General features: G+C 40.8%; 1 protein-coding gene and 1 long non-coding RNA gene across 2 annotated transcripts in view; one reads left to right on the top strand and one right to left on the bottom strand.

Annotated features, from left to right (window-relative positions):
- Positions 1–762, bottom strand: part of adgra1b (adhesion G protein-coupled receptor A1b) — a 341,543-nt gene extending 340,781 nt beyond the window's left edge. Inside the window, exon 1 of the mRNA XM_074675764.1 lies at positions 507–762. Coding sequence (XP_074531865.1) covers positions 507–724 — 218 coding nt within the window. The 5' untranslated portion in view covers positions 725–762. The remainder of the gene's footprint in view (positions 1–506) is intronic.
- Positions 1–21,058, top strand: part of LOC141795027 (uncharacterized) — a 60,019-nt gene that overhangs the window by 11,441 nt on the left and 27,520 nt on the right. The window lies entirely within an intron of this gene.

Below are 21,058 nucleotides of genomic sequence, written 5' to 3'. Positions count from 1 at the left end.
GCTGCATAATGACAGAATAGAGGAGAAGCAGCCAATTAGAGTCATCCTGTTATTTTATTTTCCTTCTGGGTATGATAGTAGTAATTCTATACAACAGTTTCAGAGACATTTGAATATATTTTGTGTCATGAAGTTTGATTTTTTTAATAATGCTGGTAACCCATAGCTGCAATTTAATGATTTACTTAATCTGAGTGATATCTGGAGCTTATTTCTCTTGTTTAGAGGACCTTCTCAGGAGATGTGTCAAAGCAATTTAACCTTGTTGAATCAATTTGCAACACTTAGAGCTCTTGTCAATGACTTCAAGTCCCTTAACTGGGATTCATGTATCTCCTGGGGCCCCTTAGAGAGCCACAGGGCCCCCAAAAGAAAAAGAAAATCATCCGCTTCAGCATTTATTAACCCATCAGAGATTTAGTACCATCCAAAGTAAGAACAGAAAATCTAGAAATTCAAGACTCAAGGCTTCGGATGTTTTGAGACTATGAATGAAAACTACTCACAGGGAAACTGTCCTGTTGGGTAGGAAACTGGGCTGCAGGGTGTCCATCAGATCCACATCATTGCACACCACTTTGACCCGGACGTGCTGCCGGCTCAGCTCCTTGGACCTCTCCGCCGAGCAGTGACAGCTGTCAACGATCAGGTCCGGACAGTTTCTGTTGCTCAGGCTCGACTCCCACAGCGCGAGCATGACGCACACAACACGCAAAGCTCTCATGGTGAAGCGAGCTTTCTTTTAAATGTGTTTTAAGTTATATCCACACAGCTCCTGAGTCCAGCCGGGACCATTTCACGCTGCCTTCCGTGACATTAAAGCCCAGATCTAGTGCCTCGTTGCTCACCTGCCGCGTCACGAACAGTTGTAAACTTTTAGCGCCACTTTTAGAATGAAAGAAAAGAGAGGGATGAAGCATCACGGGTGTGCAGCGCTCTGTCTTTGCCATTCTGTGTCACAAAAAGTCATCCAAGCTGCTTCCAGAGCCGCAGCACGAGCAGGGAAAACTTCCCACAGCGCGCTTTCAAAGTCCGGGTAAACTTTAATGCGACACATCCTCCTCTCCCAGCGACTGCATGAATGAAGTACGTGTTTAAGACCGAAGAAATATTCTACCAAAGTATCCACGGAACCTCGTCTCCTGTCTGAGCTCCTGTTGTCACCCTGTCTCTCATCTCACACTCCTTCTTGCGCCCTTGGACTTGTTGCGCACTTGTGTCCAGAAAGTCCCTCCCCGCTGAGTCCTCACAGGCTCCAGCGTGGGCTACTAACTTTTAATACACGAGGCTATAAACACCATGTGATGTCACCTTACATCAGCAAGTCATGTTTTAGTTATTACACTGACCTGTTTATTCAGGCGGAGGCACCTCTGAGAGCAGAGTAAACTACCTAATCCAGGCAGGAACCACAGGAGGGAATAGCAGTGAATTAAACTCCTCTGTGCCACCTCTCAGGGTCCCTACAGGCACTGCTGTGGGACGTGAGCACTGAATGATCTCTCAAACACAAACATTTAGACTGTGTGATGAAAACTGTTTGTTTTATGCTCTTTATTTACTCCAGAGCAGCTGCAGAGGAACACGATGTTTCCTGTTGCCATGGCTCATGTGCAAAGCTGAGAATTATCTCAACCTTCAATCAGCTCAGTAACACACTCTCATCATCACTGTTTGGTAACAGTAGTAATAGTATCCTCCTACACAGCTTAAAAACATTTATCACAAATGTCATAAATTAGGGGAGACCGGGGAGTGCTGCGAGCCCCCCCCCCCCCCCCCCCCCCCCCCCAAAAAAAAAAAAAAAAAAAAACAGTAACCAACATTTGTCTGAGTTAGCCACTATGGAACCTCAAACAATTCATAATTACATAAATAAGAACAACATTTTGAAATAAATCCCATTTTTATAAACTGACAAATATGTAATATGGCCATTAAATTGTGAAATAAGGCAATGTTATTATAAAACATGTCTTGTTATTCTTTAATATCGAATTGTTATAATCAAATATATCATAATGACCAATTCAACAATTTCATACTTTTTAAAATAATGACTTTCTGTTCATATTCCAAGCTTTTGAAAAATAAAAAGCATTCTTTACAAAGTCCATTTTTATTTCATCATGATCTTTTCCGCAACTGCCTTTTTATTTTATAATGTAATTTTTCAGCATTATGACTTGGTCTGTCAATCAAAGCCAGAGGGTGGCCTGTGCTAGATCCTTTAAGATCGATAAGTTTGAGAGAGGTCTAGCTGCAGACCTCCACTCTCAGCTGCCTGAGGAGTAACTCTGAAAGTGACTTCTCTTCTGCAGCTATTCTGTCTCTAACGTGTCATGCACCCTGTTTTCAGTCTTCTCAGCGTTAGCTATAAGTCTCCACGTTTGAATCGATCCTGCAAGTGTTGCTGGGATGTCTGTGTAAAGGATCAGCCAATCACTTAACTGGCTCCACCTTATGTGCTTTGATTGACAGACATAAAAATATTGACAACGTCATAATGTGTTTTGCAGCAGTTGTGTAAGTCACAAACCTTTTGGCCAATCTCACAGACTGTCAGGGTTGGATGCAGGAGTTGCTCTTTATAAAGTGATGAAAAAAAATAAAGTATTTAAAAAGCAATAAAAATATCAGTAGTTAAAATAAAGGTTGAAAACATGTGAAAGGGGAAAAGGGAATTTTTGAGGGTTTAAGGGTTTAATAAAAAGATATTTAATTAGCAATAATGAATAAATAAAAGTCACTAACATCTAATTTCAATTAACTAAAATATCATTACATGTGTAAATAAAGAATGTGCCTTCGGTGCTTTGCCATCATATATATGTGAGATTACAGTCTGGTAATGGACAAACTATTGATTCATTAAAAAAAAAAAAATACATTCTCACTCTGCATTTAATTGACCAATATTGCACTCTGTTACACCATGTCGTAGCTGTTTGACATTTGTTTGATGTTTCTGCTGCACTGATAACCGTTGTCTGAAGAAAGACACCATACCACCTCTTGAATGGTTGTGTAACTTGTTATTCGTCTCCTTTTGTGCAAATCTGTTCATTGTGAAGCTCCATCTTTCATCCCCCTGCTGGCATAGCAGTAGGTCATGTCCGGCTTTAGTGATGAGGGTTACACTGGCTGTACAGGTCAGTTTTGTCATCTCTCTTAACTTATATTTACATTTAACTACTAAACGGAACCTTGTGTAAGATTATGCCACCATTGTCAGGAAGCTTTTCAGAAAAGATCTTAAATTTAGGCCATGCACAAGTTATACTTGGTATAAATAGTATGAATGTATGCAGGTGCTGCTTCTGGATCTATTTGAACTTTATTCTTCTTTTTTTTAAGAGATCTTAAAAAATATTTCCAATTTAGATGCTGCATTTTAAAAATGCTGTGCTTAAAATAAAAAAAGAAGGAAAAAAAATCAGATTAACTGTTTTACCAACTTCAAATAAACATTTTTAGCATGTGTCTACCTTACCTTTGTTTTTCTATAAAGTGTTCTCTATAAAAAGACATAAAGGAAATGTAATTTGGTGAAAATCAAAAAGTTGCAAGCATGATTGATTAGTGTTGGGCTGAGACACCTGTTTTTTGTTGTTGTTGTTGTTTCTGTCTGTTTTTCGCTAATGAAATAAATTGCATTACAGTATGTCATATGTGTTGGACAGTTTAGAGTCTAAAAGATGTCTTATAAAAGAGGAAAAAAGGGTGTTGATGTCCACAAAGACTCTAAGTTACAAAGGGAAATGTAAACAGTGTTATAGTTGTCCCCAGTCTACCCTCTGTTTTCCATGGCACGTTCATCAGACTCATATGGTGCTGCTGTGATTAGCTGCTCTGAGAAGCTGCTGCAGGCCGGGGGCACTTTACGAGTAAAGGACACACTTGTAAAGCTGACATTTACTGAAACGACGGCAATAAATAAAGAATATGAGTTGGAAAGTGACCAGGCTGACACAGTTACACAACGTTGGGCTCTTGGAGATAATTAATGGCTTGTTTCTTTCGAGCTGCATTTAAACTACATGAGAAACAGTCTAAAGAAGGGGAAAAGAGGTTTTTTTCTTTTTTCTCTGTTTCCAAAGGTGCCTGAGAAAGGAAGTCTGGCTGCTAACTGAATACACTCTGATTAAGAGGCATAAATACAGGAAAATACAGTTCCAGCTTTCATTAAAACTATTCTGCACCAACAAGAGCTCTTTAAGTCACAGACACTCAGTGACTTCTGAAAAAGAGATAATGAGGCTTGATGTCTGGCAGTTCCAGAAACTGAAGTTATTTTTATCTTCTTGAGCAGATGTTTGGAAAGGGGGCTGAGGCCCTCTGTTAGAAGACGATCAAAGTGTGGTGAAAAGTTAAAGGTATTTTAAGGACTTTTTGAAGACATCGCAACTTTTACATAATATTTACACAAGGTGTCACCCTAACATTTTTCTCATGAACCTCATTTTAACTGCCACATCAACATGACTCAAATGTTTACACCTATGCAGCTCTATCCCTTGAAAGGCAGACCATGGGAATATTTAATATTTAATTGGTCTGGAACCACAGAAACAAACAAACTAATAACTAAATTCAGTGGAAGACAACATTGAGGAACATGCTTTCCATCAGTTGTAAAGCTTCACACAGAACTTACCAGAAGTCTCCAGATTTACACAGATTCCGATAAAGAAGGCAGAGATAGTAGGAAAAATAAAAAATGGCCCTGAAAATTCAACACCTTGGTCTTTCTAGACATCTAACAATTGATTTACTTGTTTCCCTCCCCAGACAAACTATGGCCAACTCAGAGCTACCAGAGGAACAAGGCTGAGGGTTTCTGATCTATCATGCCAGCCTATCTTCTGCTTCCCTAAGTCATAAAGGCAGATTAGACGATGGAGTGAACTATCATCTTGTCCTCTGGAGCCCTCATGGACTCAACATTTTATAGGTCATTTTAGGACCTTGACACCCTAAAATTTCCTTGAACTTGGGGCGTGGACATGCAGCTCACAGAAAAAGATTATTGGTTTAAAGGGTCATCATTAAAAAGAGGGGCATCATCATTAATATCTGGGTTTGTTAGAGCTGTGTATTGCTGTCCTGTAAATGTTCCCTTCCCCTCCTCTCTGTTTCATTCTGCAGCTGTAGAAAGTGCCGATGCTCACCTGCTTTGGGGTGCTTGAAGGCCCCCTGTTACCCATGGTTGGGGTTTGGGGGCTGCTGCCTCTCATTTAGAGGGTTTATTTTGTGGCTGTGTTAAATCAGCCTTTAGTCTTGTTTAATTACTTGCGACAAATCACATGATGAAGCACTCAAGGGTGTTATCTGTGATTTTATTTAGATCACTTTGTGGATTGTTGTTAGCTTTATAGGGCTGCCTTTAGCCCTGTTTCCACCAAGCAAGCCGGTTTAGATCAGTACGGTTTGGTACGTGTTGGCTCGCCTATTTGCTTTTCCAGCCAACCGTGCCCCCTCGTGGTAGGCGGTGTGTAAGCTGGACTTGCCTTATGCCTGAAAGACACCAGATACGTCTGCAGTGCGACTCTGTTGTGCTGTATCTTGACTGCTTTTGCCAACACCGGCTGCGTGTTCAGTCTGACGAGCTGCATGACTGACAGACAGCTGGAGTCACAGACCAATGAGTTCCCGCGCTTCCCTCTCCATTGATAAGTCTCTCTTCATTCATTTAGGGCTGTAAAACCTCAAACCTGTTGACGCCTGGTCTGGCTCTACTCATTATGTCCATTTATCATCGTAGTCAAGCTAAACACGGTCTGTTTTATTTTGAAAGTCAGTGTGTGCTTTTAGGGAGTTTCCGGTCACTACTTCCTGTCCTGCTCAATCTTCCCTATGCTACATTAATGTGTCACAGCTCCGCGTCTGTCAAAAATAGGATGGCTGCAGATTACCTGCAACATGTAAGAGCAGCCACGCAGACGTACTGCAACAGAACAGAACCTGTGTAAGTCAACACACTGATTTGGATAAAACCTATTCGACCCGTTTGCCATAACATAACGGAGACGCGCTGCAGATGTATCTGGTGCATTTTAGCCATTAGGAGAGATGAAGACATCGTCTTTAATTTAATTCACGTTAAGCTGAAAAAATACACCCTATCACCCAGCCTCTCAAGATCCCTTGTGTCAGGGTTTCATGAATTGACCATTATTAAATTTAAAATATCAAAAAAATTAAAAAAACAAAAATAAAAAAAAAGACTTTCTGCAATGCGGATCAATGGATGGTGCAGAGAATGTCTGAGTGTCTGGGCATGGCTATACACACTGTGATTGGCTCATCAAGTTTGAGAGAGGGACTTAGCCATAGGTGAATTATCTAATCCTTTAATTGTTTAAAAGTTACAGTTCTGGGGAGCTGTTTTAGTAACCAGGCATTGTCTTAGCATTTGTCCGTGGTTGCTTTTTTTAATCCTCTGTGTATGTTCACTATTTTCTCTGCACCTCTTTTATAAGAAGTTTGCAAGGAAAACTTGGTGTGAAAGCTAAAAGTGCTTGTGAGCTTGTTAAAAACAGGGTCTTGCCGTGTCAGTGCCAAGAATGAGCCATTTTTCATCAGTAAATCAAGGTTTAAATCCTGTTTGGTGTTGACTGGGATTAGAGGATGGGCATTTGAGAAAGGCTCACACACAGTATCCAGTAACATCAATCATGGAGGATCCGAGTATAAAGTGTCTAGCCCCGGGGAGACAGAAGCTGAGACAGCTGGCTGGTCGGGCTCCCCAGGGCCAGGGCGAGGTGCTTCCCCTGTGTGTGTGTGTCTGTATGCCAAATTCCTCCCTCATTATCCACATTGTCTCTGACACAGCCCGAGAGCACAAAGGAGGGTTTGAAGCCGCTCCCACTGACCCTGTGAGCCACCCGTGTTCTTTTTTCTTCAGCCTGACAGGCAAACATGGACTCCGGCCTCCCTACAGGAGCGAGCTGTACAGGGCAGGACATGCGCCTCCCCTTCTGTGTTTATCCACATATGGAGGCCTCACTCCCTCCTTATTGTGCTCCCATGACACCTCCTTGCACTGTCACTCAGCAGTGTTTACACAGATGTATATTTACCTCGTGTCTGTTCGTGCGAAGGAGGATCTCCCTGTCAGCTGACCCCTGGGAAGCCACTAAGGACGTCACCTGGGGTAGCTGACGTTACTATTTGAGGTGATCCATCTTTAATGGAGCCTGCAGAAACACATCCATGGACAGGGGCCAAGATTGTCCATGAAGCTACTTGTATGCTCTTAATGGGAAACAGAAGCGCACACATGGGCCAGTTCTGTAAAGGTATTCTAACTGGCAGGGGCCGTATTTCCACACCGCCAACCTCTTTTTAATGGGATCCCTAATCAACACAAACAGCATCATTTGAACATCACTATACTTTATAGTTCAACATTAGGACTGCTAATTGTAGCGTTAACTCAGGATAAAGACTCATCAGAGCTCAATGCAGCAATGGAGTCTGCTGCGCAGAAGAATTGTGGGCGGTCTCTCTTTCCGAGCATGTTCTCATGTTTTCACCCACTCACATTAGCTCTCATTGCCCTCCATTATTACCTGCTGACAGAGATGAATAGTTCATGGCCACCAGCAGTCACAATTCTCACTAAATATTTACCTGCTGCACTTGAGGAGTCCAGGCTTCAGGATGACAGACTCTCATTATTACTCTGTGACTTTTTCGGGATTAAAGCTCGCGGCGTTCTAACTTATTCAGGTTTTATGGAGATCCCAGACTGCTGCTGGTTTTAAGAGCAGAAAAAAAGTGCACTTTGTTGTTTTGGCTCTCAGCAAATTTGACAGGTGGTTTCTGGTTTCATAGCACAGGCATTTATGTCAGTGTTATCTGTGGGGTGTGAAACAGTAAAATGATACAGTAATGGTCCCTCTGTGTGTACCCATATAAAAAAAGGAGATCTGCTGCGGCTGAAATGTACTGAAAGAAGCTGTTGATGTAAAACACATGCTCCACATAGATTGATATTTTTTTGTCAGTTTCCATTACGGTGAATTTTCTGGTTTTGTAGGTAATATTATTTAGGAGAAAGAAAATACGCATTCAGATAATAAATGTGTATTAGCTGACCTTATTTGAAAGGATGAGTTTGTGAATAACAGTAAAGAAAAAAATCCTAACCGTGTGTCAACCTGAGGACATCACTTTTGCCTGAGCCTTCATCTGCAATGACTGGCCTGAAGTCATCTTCAACCTATTTGGCAAGCACTGTCATTGGCTACGTGTACATGCAGTCAATATTCAGGTTAAGGTCAATATGCCAGTTTTTGAAGCATTCGGAATAACCTGCTTACATGCATGAGTGTGAACAGGATTATTCCTCTTTGCATGGTATCCTGATCAAAACAGTGACGCGGATGACATTTCGACACATGGAGAACATCATGTTGCAATGCACGACATTTCCGCTTCTTCTTGTATCCATTGTATCTAAGAATGTGAGACAATGCGGATGTGCATAAATCTGCTGTTTCTCGAGTGTCCACTTGAGGCTGGCTCCAGAGGTACCTGAAGTCACATACACACAAAGCAAAAAAAAGCTGTTTACAAAGCAGAAATTAACCCATTTACAGCCTGGTTCTGAAAGAATATATAGCCTATGTAGACATGTTTTTATTAACAATACTATACAGATGTGCTTTTACTAACTTGGTTGTACACATGTGCTTATTGTGGGGGTATGTATTGCAGGACACTTGAGGGGGGCTGGGGATTCCTGGGATTTTATGGAGCACCCAGAGGAGAGAGTGACCACAAGTGAAGTTAATGTTTATACCCAATAATAAAAAGAAGTAACTGTGTAACACTAATGACGCAAGTCAGTAATTACTCTTTTAGAGTTGAGGTGTTTCAGTCAAAGTGAGGAAGGTAAATAATTAAAGTAAGGAAGGAAGCGGGTGATGTGTTTCTAAAAGTTTCTCTACAGATCAGTGAAGGGGTGCTGATCACCCACTTGATGAATGCCAGTCACAGACAGAGACAGAGGACAGCCAGCAGCCAATAAGAGGGGGACAACACCTGGAGAGCCAATAAGAAGACGACTCAACCTACATTCCTTAGAGAAACTCTGTTAGTGACTATATATTGGTGCTGTGATAGAGAGTCAGGGTCAGTCTCATGAACTGTCTCTGCAACATGTAGGGAACAGGGAAATGAGGCTGCACCAGAGATCTCGGTAAATGCATATTTTTGACCTATTGTTAATAAATTTGTGTTCAACTGAGAACCAGGACGCCTCCTGATCCTTCTACATCAACGAACTGCGCGGAAAGAGGTGAGAGGAGAATGGAGTCAGATTAATAATTTCAAGGTATTTTGGTCAGATTGATAGCATCACATTTCCAACAAGATGTAGGTTAAGTATTTCAGAAATTTAGAGCTATGACATCATTCTGAGTGACAAACTATCTGTGAGGTACCCTGTCAGGATCGCAGTGTGGGAAACTGACTGAGTGCACAGTAAAAGGTACCCTGTAAGGCAGCGTGGGAAAAGTAGCCCTGTTAGAATAGCAGTGTGGGAAAATTACTGAGCGCCCAGTTAGAGATACCCTGCAAGGCAGTGTGGGAAAACAGTAGAATTAACACTTAGATGTATGTCATACACCTCACCTCATTTCCAACAGTTCAAAAAACGTCTCCTGACTGAGTTGCTAATTTTACTAACAGCAGACACGGTACGGGTGGGTGATTTTTTTTCTTTTAACTAGGCCGTTCAGAGGATATTAAGATCACGAGCTTGCCCAATCAGAGGCACAGCTCAGGGTCACGTGACCAACAGGCGCCTTATAGCTGTACACAAAGCCCCTGCCACTACCAATATGGCCGCTATAGCCGATGTGCTTCATTTTCCATTTCAGAAACAGACAGGTGACATCGGGGAGACTACGTCCATGTTTTATACAGTCTATGTTCTAAGAAGACCAAGATTTCTTGCGAACAGAACATGTGCAGAACACAAATCAGTGTTCCTTTCGATGGGGTATTCCAATAGGCATATGCACAACCAAATATTCAGGTTAGAAATGGAGCAACCCAGAGGTGATTTTTGGGGTTTTGAAAATCCGGAATATGAGCATATTCAGTTTAAAAAAAAAGGTTTACTGCTGTTTACATGGCTGTGATTGACCAGGTTATTGCTAATGTTCTGAATATGAAAGGGTTACTTACTGAACGTAAACATGGCCAAGGACATAGTTGAATAAGTTTCATTAAAAGGTCTGTGGTGATTTACTCATAAATTAGTTCTCTGCTAGCTGTAGTCATGAGGTTGTCCAGTTATGTCAAATCAGATTAGCTGCACCTGTATGCTAGGTTGAGGCTATGTCCACATGTAGCTTGGTATCTGGGAAACCCCACATATTTTAATACCTTCAGGCCTGTCATCCACACAAAACCATAGGTTTACATCACCAAAAATGTTGTTTTGTGAAAACTCTGGCCAAAGTGAAGATTTTGGAAAACTCCAGTTTCATGGTTTTACGTAGACACCAGGAAACAGAGTTTTTGGTTGTCAAGAATCACAGCTGAATGACAGGGGGTTCATTCTGATTGGCTGGCATGGGTTTTACGTCTGAAAAACAGCCAAATGTGGGTTTGGCATGCTTCAAGCCACACTTATTAGCAGATTTTCCCGGTGCAGGTGGGCAAAAGTATTTTTAAAAGTGAATTGGGGGGTCAAAAATACCCAGGTGTGTGTACTAGGTATTAATTAATCGGAAGCCCACACTTGAAGTATGATATTCAACAATACCTTATCAAAAAGTGTATCAAAAAGTATAGCCTTTTACTTCTCTCTACTTTTTAACTCAGCAGTCTGGATGTTTCTTGGTGCGCTTAATTTTATCCATTCATTCATCCAGGTAAATACAACAAACAGAAATGATTATTAAACCTGGCTTCACAGAATGGGTCTGAAGCCATTCAGTGAATTATATGAAACTCATACAGGTAGGAAATATCATTTTTTAATGTTATTTTCTTAAACTGTCTTAAAAGTATGGGATTGATGCTCCAAGGGATTATTTCATTCTAAGGGAAACACCTTAGACTCATCACTGGAATATATTACTACACTGTCTTTTCAACGATTTTATGATGCTGTGGCACTCTGTCTTCTGATTTAGAAAGCCTAATCAGGGGGACAAGTTCTCTTCGCTATTAACATCCATAATCCATTAATCTAACAGGTCAACATGGTGCAATCCACCGTTCATTCTTAGCAGCTCTGGAAGGTTCATGTCCCAGAAGGTCATGACCCTTTCAGTCATTCACTGTGAGTCAGACATGAGATGTCCAGACATTAAATCAGCATGAACACGCAATCCTTCTTCTGCCTAATATTAACACGTGCTGCTGGACGTCTGATGAAATGCGAGTGGGCACCGGGCACCTGTGACATGTATTGTTGTGACACAGTGAACGCCAACCCAAGCCCATGGCTTTTAACCAGCTCCAAGCCCACAGCATTTTGGTCAAGAAAAGTCAACTCACATCAAGTCAGATATTTTTATGGAGCACGTTTTTGAAAAAAGTGTTTCATCACTTTAAATAGACAACAAAGACAGAGGTTATGTAACCGGCATGTTCCTGAGAGGAAAATACTCACACAGTACAGCCTGAGCTAAAGGCTAAAAAGGCTAAGCTGTTTGTGATAATGTTGATTCCAACCCACAGTCAGCAGTTATTCTGCAGTGGTCTGTTCAAACTTGAGAGTCTATCATTTAAATGGAGAGTGAGGTTACATTAGCTCTGCTTGGTAGATGACTGGCAGGACATAGCTAACCAGGATTCACTAGCTTGACACATTACAGACACATCTTGCAGCATCGGGCTGTCAGCGCTATGTATGGATGGCTACTAAACGACTGCATGAACTTACAGTTTGCTTGTTGTGACGTTAGCCTACGGATAGGTCGTTGCATCGGGCTGCTTGTAGTGCTACATATAGCAGTGCAAACTTATATTTGCTTGTTGTCATGCTTCAAATAACAGGGCTACGTAACTATACTGTTAAATACCTTACCTTGTTGCGTTGAATCCGGTAAAAAGTGGCCTTGAACATAGGTGTGACTGAGAGAAAATCATGGAAAATTAAATTTTCAGAGGAAGAAATGGGCTTTTTGATGTTTTTTTTTTTTTTTTACAAGACTATTGAACAAACAAAGAGCTCTTATCAGATGGTCAATCACCCAAGAAAACAAAGAGAAAGGGAAGGTTTGGCTAAAGATCTCATACAGGATAAATGTGTGTGGTGTTTTTGTAGAAGCTTACAGTGGAAAACCTCAAAACTAAAATAAGCAATATGAAAGCTGCTTTGCAGAACAAGCAACACAGCAATGCCCAGTAATTTGATTCAATAACTCTACAAGCAGCTGTTTGACAAACTCCAAAAATTCATCACTCACACCTTGTAAGGACCCAGACATATAAAAACAAAGAGCCAAGCAAAACTGATGGCAGTGAGCCTCGCCAGTTTCCCTCCCTTATCTCATCTGTTAACTGAAAAATGTTATATCCCCTAAATCTAGATTTGCTGTTTAGCTCCACGCGTTCATCCTTCTTTTTCTTTTTTTTAACCAAGGATTCGTGCAACTATTAAATATCTTTGGTCTTTCCATATTTCTTTACCCCTAATTCTCACATACAGTGTGAATGCAAACCTGCACCGTGGTTTTGGAGGTGTGCTCCATTCCAATTGATTTGATTAAGTGGAACAGGAGGTAGTGACCGGAAACTACCTTGAAATATACAGTGACTTTCAGAATAAAACAAACTATACCAAAATCAGTTTGTATTTAGCTCTACTGCAATGACAAATGGGCATAATTTGTTGAAATGCTGCTTTTATTTTATTTTACCTTTAACATTTTTCTTTCACAGTACATGGGCAGGATATTAAATTCTTATCTGTTTTAATCTGTTTTAATGTCTTTACTTATTTATTTATTTATTTATTTTTCTGATGTCTTCCTTTCCTTTATTTGGTGGTGGTTTTTAGCCTTAATATACACTATAATTTCTTTGGTTCCTCACATTTATTTTCTATTTCTCTTTCACTCCTCTATCATTTTTTCTCATTTATCTCTTCCATTGTTTGTTTCATTTTGTACAGCACTTTGAAACATTGATATTTAAAAGTGCTATATTAATAAAGTTTATTGTTAACTTGATTTAGGTTTGGGGATTTACAGTTCAGCGTGAATGAAAAGAGACTTACAAAGGGAGTGGGAAGCGCAGGAATTTCTTGGTCTCGTTAATACAGCTGTCTGTCACGTGGCTCACCAACCTGAAGATGCAGCCGGTCTGAGTTGACAAACGCAGTCAACATGCAACGTAACAGAGTCAGACGTACCCGGTGTATCTGAGGCGTAACACATAAGCACAACGTCCACCTTCTTTTAAACAAATGGGGTCTACCTCCGTTACATGTATTACTCTGTTGGGGTGTTAACCTGGCTTGTGCACTCCCCTAATTGTTTTGTTTTTTTGGACCATTGATAAAAACAATCTGTTTTAATTGTAAATGGCTGGACATCTATACTGGCCCTGGTGACAGCAGTAATAGTGATTATCTTAACATATCCTTTAGCTGAGGCCCAGGTGCAATTTATGTGGCACTAATAAGATAAGTCAAATGTACCATGATTTTCACCCTTGTAGCTTGGAGGCAGTACTGTAACTTAATATCTATCAGTGGCAAATCATACTTAGAACAAGGCATCGTTTTAATGTTAGCTGGATTACATTTCCCCCATCATTTTTTCCTCCTGAGTGCTAGAGAGCCCTCACTACATGAAATCAACTGGGATGTCTTCATCTTCTTGAACCCAAGTGCTTAAGATGCTCTTCACACTACTTTACATGAAAATCAGCAGCACATTGAAGGTGTAAGCTGTAAGACAGTGTGGAGTTAAGATGGTTGACTGACCAGGCTGCTGTGTTTGTCTGGAGTGCGAACAGGCTTTTTGCAGCAACTGTCAAAAAAGTGATAATGCTAATTCTAACCCGCGAGTACAACAACATGGTATAAAAATCTAATTACATGTTATGCCAGGAACACTCAGGCTGCCTCTGCTGCTTTGGGGGGATCCTGGGATGAATTTACCATCAGACTGACTATAATAAGGTGCCAAGAGGATCTGGGAAACCAGAGCTACTTTTAAACTGGAGAATAAAGGCCGGTGGTGTGAGCTGGCGTGTTAGTGTTCCTACAGCAGCAGGGTGGACCCACTGACCACCAACCACCATGGTACGGCACAAGGACTTCTGTAAAGGCCTGGACCATGCTTAATGATCTAAACAGAGACTACTGGATTTCATCTTCTGAGCTCCCTTTATGAGCGTGTGGATTTGTTATTGCCTGAACAGCCTGAGAATATAGGGATCACACACCAGATGCCAGCAATGAGTTTTAGCTCTGGTCGTTTTCACCTCATTTACAAATCGGGCACATGACAGCCTTTTCTCCAAATTGTTTTCAAGGGAGGCTGTGGACAATAAGGCCAGTTTATTCATTTGTAATCACTGTTTTCCTCTCCAGTCTCATAAACGCGCTGCACATGAACCCCTCTCTTGTTTTCACGTCTCGGCGCGATCATCGTGAAATTTCATCGGCTGGCTCGTTTGTCATTATTAACTTTGATGGAGGTCGCTTTACTCCCGTCTGCCGAGGCTCGATGATAAGTTTGACACGAGTGAAATCTATTTCGGAGCATGTTGATGTGAGAGGCTGTTTACTGCTGCTTTCATTTTGTTGTTTTGACACACAGTATTCGGGAGAGACCGGGCGATGCGAGGCCCAGCTCTGCGGTGCAGCAGTGAACTCGGCCTTATAAGTATTCTAGTCTTCTCCCATAATCCAGCCTGTGTGAGCAGGGACCCAATGAGGAGATGAAGTGCAGTGGGAAGGTTTCCTGGCAGGAAGGAGACGAAGGGGAAGGGCACTGAAAAATAAATCCTATTCCAACAAGTCATTTTTGTCGGGTTTCCAGCCTTAAAATGCGATTTTATAACCAAACAAAACACTGAAAACAATCTGCCAGCAGGACGCACTTAGCTCACCTGCAGCTTTGAGCTCATCTCTGCTGTCTTTGAGACAATATTTCCAAACATCAATTCTCAGGTGTAAGGATGTCTTACCGTGGCTTTGTCTTACCGTGGCTTTGTCTCCTTCTCAAGATTCAAGGATAACAGATTTATTCCTGTTGATATTTGTACAGCGACATAGCATATATAAAGCTCCAGCATGCTGCCCTTTACCTGTCATCTAAGTTATTTCTGGATTGTGTGAAAATCTGTCTATTTTGCACAGCTGGGGAAAGGGCACAGTGCATACCTGCATGAGGACAGAGGAAGAGAAAGAGTGATGCACTTATCAGTCCTTCCACAGTGACTCAGTCATTCATAAAGCATTTGAATATACCAAGCCTTATTGGAGGAAGAGGTGTAACTCTGTTTTGATGGTATACACACTTGAGAATCTGAGTAAAAACCTGAAATGTATCCTCAGTTTAAAAGTCCAAACTTAAAGCAGGGTCATTGATTCTCTCTGAATTTCTTCTCTCCAGCTCCACTGATTTGCACACGTCCACAGAGTATAAAAAAGCTTCATAGACACAGAAGAGCTCACCAGTAACTTGCAGTTGTACTGTTCAGGGAAAATAGTGTGAGTCATCAACTGATGTAAAGATGGGGCTCTTGCTAAAGCATGTTTTTGTTGTGGAACACAGACCATCTTTTTAAAACAACTTTTTTTATTTTTTCCAAGCCTTTTTTTTTTTTTTGCGGTGATGAGGCTGCTGATTTGTCCTCACATAAAAAAAGAAAAGAAAACAAACACATTATTGTTAACTGCGAGCATCAAAACTTTAGAAAGCCTGACCACAATTGTTTAGCTTACAAAAAGGTCATCAGATGCACTGGTGTGACGTTATCTTTCACAGTCCTGATGTCCCAGTTAATGTCAGTTAAGAATGAATATGCACAGAGGTAACTCTTTTGTTCTCAAAGAGCAGTGAGACATTTACACAATGGGATAAGAATTAAACCCTGTTCTTGCCTTTTTGCACTTTCACATAGCAAAGCCATAGTCATGGAGTCAGATCATTCTCAGAATTTGTGAATGCACAGTTAGGGATGGCTAGTGGGAGTGGAAGAGTAGGCGATTTTCCATGCTGGACTTGAACACAGCATTGCAAGGTTACATATTGAAGAATAAATTTGTTAAATTGAAAAAATACATATTTTATTATAAAACTAATTTATGATGTTACCCCATTAACCCAAAAAAGTACCAAAAATTGGTACTGCTGAGTCAGGATACCATTTGCCAGGTACTGTATGTATTTTCACAAATGCATGCACTAAACCATAAATGTGTGTAGACTGATTTGCAAATGAATATTAAGTCTTAAATGACTGAAAAGTCAAAGTGTTTTTTTTCTACATGACCTGGAAAAACACACAAATCACCAGTTACAACTGAGGCGGGGTCCCCAATTGGCTGTCTTAGTGTACATTTTGCAGATCACTCCTGACATGGATGTATCTCAAATGTGTTGGAAAAAAAATCTGTCTGTAAGCAGGAGGTTAGTTTGCCTTGAAATCAGGCTTGCAGGCACAGGCTGCCAGGTCTGGAACTATTGCCGTAGCACCATGCCTGTAACCATGCAATCCACAACTACTTTGGCTGCTACTAAGGTAGGTTATCTTAATTTATTTAATCCAAATTCCCCTCAAAAAGCAGTGGCGTGGCGTGGAGATTTTTTTTGAGGAAGCCAAGTGAGACAAAGCCTGTTATCTGTATTTTTTTAGGGAGTGGGGTACATAAAAGGCTATGTTGCAGTTTGTATCGCTATTTCATGTAACGGACCTGTTAGAGTGCCCAGAGAGCGCTCGTTTTACTTACTTTGAACACCGACACACGCCCTTTAGCTCTCCCACCCTCACTCACTCATTCACACACGTACATTGTCCTCTTGACTTAGCTTAAACATCGTATTAATTAATTCAACCGCCCACTTAAACACACAACCGGCCGCTTAATGCACACTGCTAATGTGCTAACCTCCCTGATTTCATTCAGTGGCTTGATGATGACGATACTGTGATTTGATTGGTTTGAGGCCAAAGACGGGGTGGCTTCCCTTGACACAGTCTTGGTCAATCACAGATGAGCAGTGTCATGATCACGGCCTCATCTGATTGGTTAATCATTCTTGTTTTTTTCACCAAGGGACGCCAACTCTGCTTGGCTTCCTTGCGGACAACAACGTGCAGTATTGTATTTTCACCACGCATTCGCCACAGAACATTTACGAGGGCGCTGTTTTACACATTGTAAAATGCTCAATAACTGGAGGAGAGGAATAAGGAAGAGATGACGGTGACAAAACACAGAAGAAGTATCGAAACTGTTAAAAAGGAATATTTTCATTAAATCACAGCTACAGTCTAAAAAAAGAGAGGAAGCATGGCTTCCCTTGGCCTCCGGGAGAAAACGCCACTGTCAAAAAGCCAGCATATCTCACTTCTATGAGTCAGAAAATGTTTCATCAATGAAGTTTTAGAATCAGTGTCAATTTATGAATTGTTCTGAAAACCTCTACAACCTCAGCGCTCCCCACTAACACTTTACATCCCCATGTGTCATAGTTACCCTGCTGCACACCCAGCTCTGTAGTACTAGTTACCATTAGGTCTGCTCTAGAAAGATCTCTATGCTCAATTCTAGCTGTAATAAAAAATTAAATAAATAAATAAATAAATACATAAACAAAAAAAGTGAAAACAATAGCTGTAAAAGAAGCATTGGTACTTTCTCAATCGGGGATAGTTTTCTTTTTAAATTAAGTTCAGGATAACAGGATATACTCATTTAATTTCTTAGATTGAGTCATTATTCTTATTTCAAAGAACTTGACAAAAAAAATCCTATTCGGCAGATTTTTTTTTACACTATTCAGGCCTCATTTTTGTCTCTAAATATTATAAATTTTGGCATTTTTCTGGACTTGTCAGGTGAGTGGGTAATATTTAGTGCAATTAACACTTTTTACTAAAAAGACACAAACATAAAAAAACACAAACACTTGCTTAGATCCCAGTAATCGCAGAGTAATATATCAGATATCCCTCATCTTCTTGATTTGAAATTTTCAGCAAAGACAAGGTAACTTTGGAAAATCTGTGCTCTTAAAATGTATCTCTTTTTTTTTCGTTTGTTTAACTATAAAAAAATAAGTGAATATCAGATCAAAAATTGTCCGACATCAAGAATGCCCAGAAAAAAGGAGGTGCTGCTAGAGTAAATATGCTGTTTGTGGGAACAGGCTCTAATTCATGATGTCTGAATGTTTGGGTTCTGCTTCAACGTGTACTACAACATTCAAATTATTTCTTTTTTTTTTTATCATTTACTTTTTGAGATCTGCATTTCTTTTAAACTAGCTGTCTTCATTATTCCAGCACATTTAACGGGTGAACTTTGTATGTTCAGTTTCCAAGAAATAAACTCGAGTATGAGTGAAGAGCTCTATAATTTTATAAGTGTTTATAATGAGGGGACAGGGAGTAAGTCTGAGATGAGATGTGTCTTGGACATAAAGACCATCCTTTTTCTGGAGAGATGACCCACTGTACCCTTATCAGCCCAAGAGCCAATCACTGCTGATTGTACAAACTGTAACTAGGAAACAGAAAACAATACATGACTGAGATGAGCTGTTATTTAAACTTTTAACAGAGACGTATTGTGTGATAGGTTGAATCTAAAAGCAGCCTTGAGGGCCAGCTTGCATGTGAACTTTGACCTTGATGGCTGTAAACTTAGAATAGCAAGGGGTAACAGGCAGCTCTCCCAGAGCCTTCCCCATCATGCCCATGTCTGTAGTATAATTGCTACTTGTTCTCGGTGGTGAGATAGGTCATCACAGAGTCAGAGCTGAGGCTCTCCCACGGCAGACATTTCACGCCTGTCCATGGATCTCTCTTTATCTCCCAGCCTCCCTCTCTATTAAAAAGACACGCTTTGGCTCATTCTGGAGATGTCTTCTTCATGGTGCTGACAGAGGCTTACAGCCAGGCTCTTTGGTGTGAGTGTATCAAGGCCTGAGTTCACCCCTACTGCACTAAAGTGTGCACCCAGTACTGTAAGTGCTTCTTTTTTTAACCGTCCTTAATTCAAATCCACTCATCCTCGACACTGGCCTTCATACAGAAACATCTCTTTTCTGTTTCCTGCCCGCATCAAAGAGGATGGATGGGAGGAAATCAAAAAAGCATATGTTGCTCACCACAAGAACCTCCAGCTAAGCCCCGTTTCACCAAGAGACAGCTCGCCAAGAGAGTGAAGCAACTCAGGGCAGGGACACATTCCCATGGGCATTTCATGGTCAGGATGTGCTGGTGGCAATTTCCCCCCGCATGCATCCTACTGCTCCAATGCTTTCACACTTTCCTGAGCTCCTCAGTGTGCCATCCAAACCGAGCCCTGCTCTCCAAACTCTCTGTAATTGGTCAAAACCGCTTATTTGGCTCATGCGGCTCGGCCTCCCCACAGAATGTTCCACCGCTGTGCCACAGCAAAGACTGGGAGGATGCAGCGGGCTGTGGGCACATGGATGAGGGGTGTGTGCCTGGCATCAACAGGAGAAAAAAAAATACGGCCTTAAAAAACCTGAGGGTCATACACAGAGCATTCCCACATGAGCAAAAACAGCAAACAGCCTTGAGCAGCTGAGCTCACACAATCTGAGCGTCTTTGTGAGAAAATGAAAAGAGGTCCTCTAACTTCACAACTCAATCACAGCAGCCATTGTACCAACATTCAATTTGCCATACCTGTCACCTCTCAAGGTTAAATAGAAACCCAAAACAACACAATACTGATTTAACAAAGGAATGTCATTATCAGCTTCCACTAAGAAAAAAAAAAAAAAATCTGGGACAGAAACCAGACGGTTGCTCTGTACCACTCCAATCAGCTTGTTTTAGGTAAATACAATGTTGAATTTTGTTCTGTGTATCAGGAAAAATAGCTAAGAGTACCTCATGATATACTTCTTTTACACTTTTTCAAATTAAGTTTAACAAATAGATTATAAGGGCTCTTTGACTGTATAGGTGATAGGCTTAAAGGTATCAAAGCTATAGTGAAACAGATAGGGTGCCTTTTTGAAGAAACTCGCTTTGAAAAATACGAAATGTCCCTTTAAAGACATAACTAAAAGTTGTTTTTACAATGGACAATTCAAAAGTATGTCTTAAAAGAAAGACAAATTTAGATTTTCAAACAGACTCTTAAAGGTACTTGGAAATGCCCAGTAAATTAAAACAGAGGCTTGAGAGAACTTTAAAACAGACATGAGGATATAAAAAGTACAAAAAGAAAAAATGTTCACAAGGAAGATATTTCAAAAGGGATGGTAAAAGGTTCCTTAAATCTGAAAGAACAAAATAAAGAAATCTGACTCTTATCAGCTGCTTTAAGGGAGAACTCAGGAACATACGCCAAATTATACCTCCATACATACAGTACACCAAAAGTACCTGGAATTGCACAATTCTGGCTACCTCAATACACATTCCAAAATCCACACTGCAGTTCATGTGTCCACTCAAAAAATAATTCCTTGGATGAATGTAATTTCGTTGTTGATACCTTTAACCCACAGAGGACTAGGGTTGATCCCAGTCACTGGTCGCAAGGTGGAGTGCACCCTGGACAGGTCACCACATACACGGTCAAATTATACTAAATTCGTACCTTAACAAAAGCAACATCATAGCCCAGGAAGACATTTACAGGTTCTTTTGTCTTGGTTAATGTCAAGTTGTCCTAATTGAGGCATCCGACACAACGTCAACTTTACATTCAGGGTGCAAAAAATCACTGAATGACACTTAATGACAACATTTATAAGCATATATTAAGCCCCCTTGACCTAATGACAGGTCTCATGTCATGGTTATAACAGAGCCATGTCAGTCTGTCTCTTTATGAGGCAACAGCACAAATTATGACTCA

Source organism: Halichoeres trimaculatus, unplaced genomic scaffold (genome assembly GCF_033239565.1).
Source record: "Halichoeres trimaculatus isolate MK-OKI-2021-1 unplaced genomic scaffold, fHalTri1.1 fHalTri1_scaffold_8, whole genome shotgun sequence".
Lineage (NCBI taxonomy): Eukaryota > Metazoa > Chordata > Actinopteri > Labriformes > Labridae > Halichoeres > Halichoeres trimaculatus.
The sequence above is the reverse complement of the archived record's forward strand: the minus strand, read 5'-3'. Positions and strand labels throughout refer to the sequence as shown.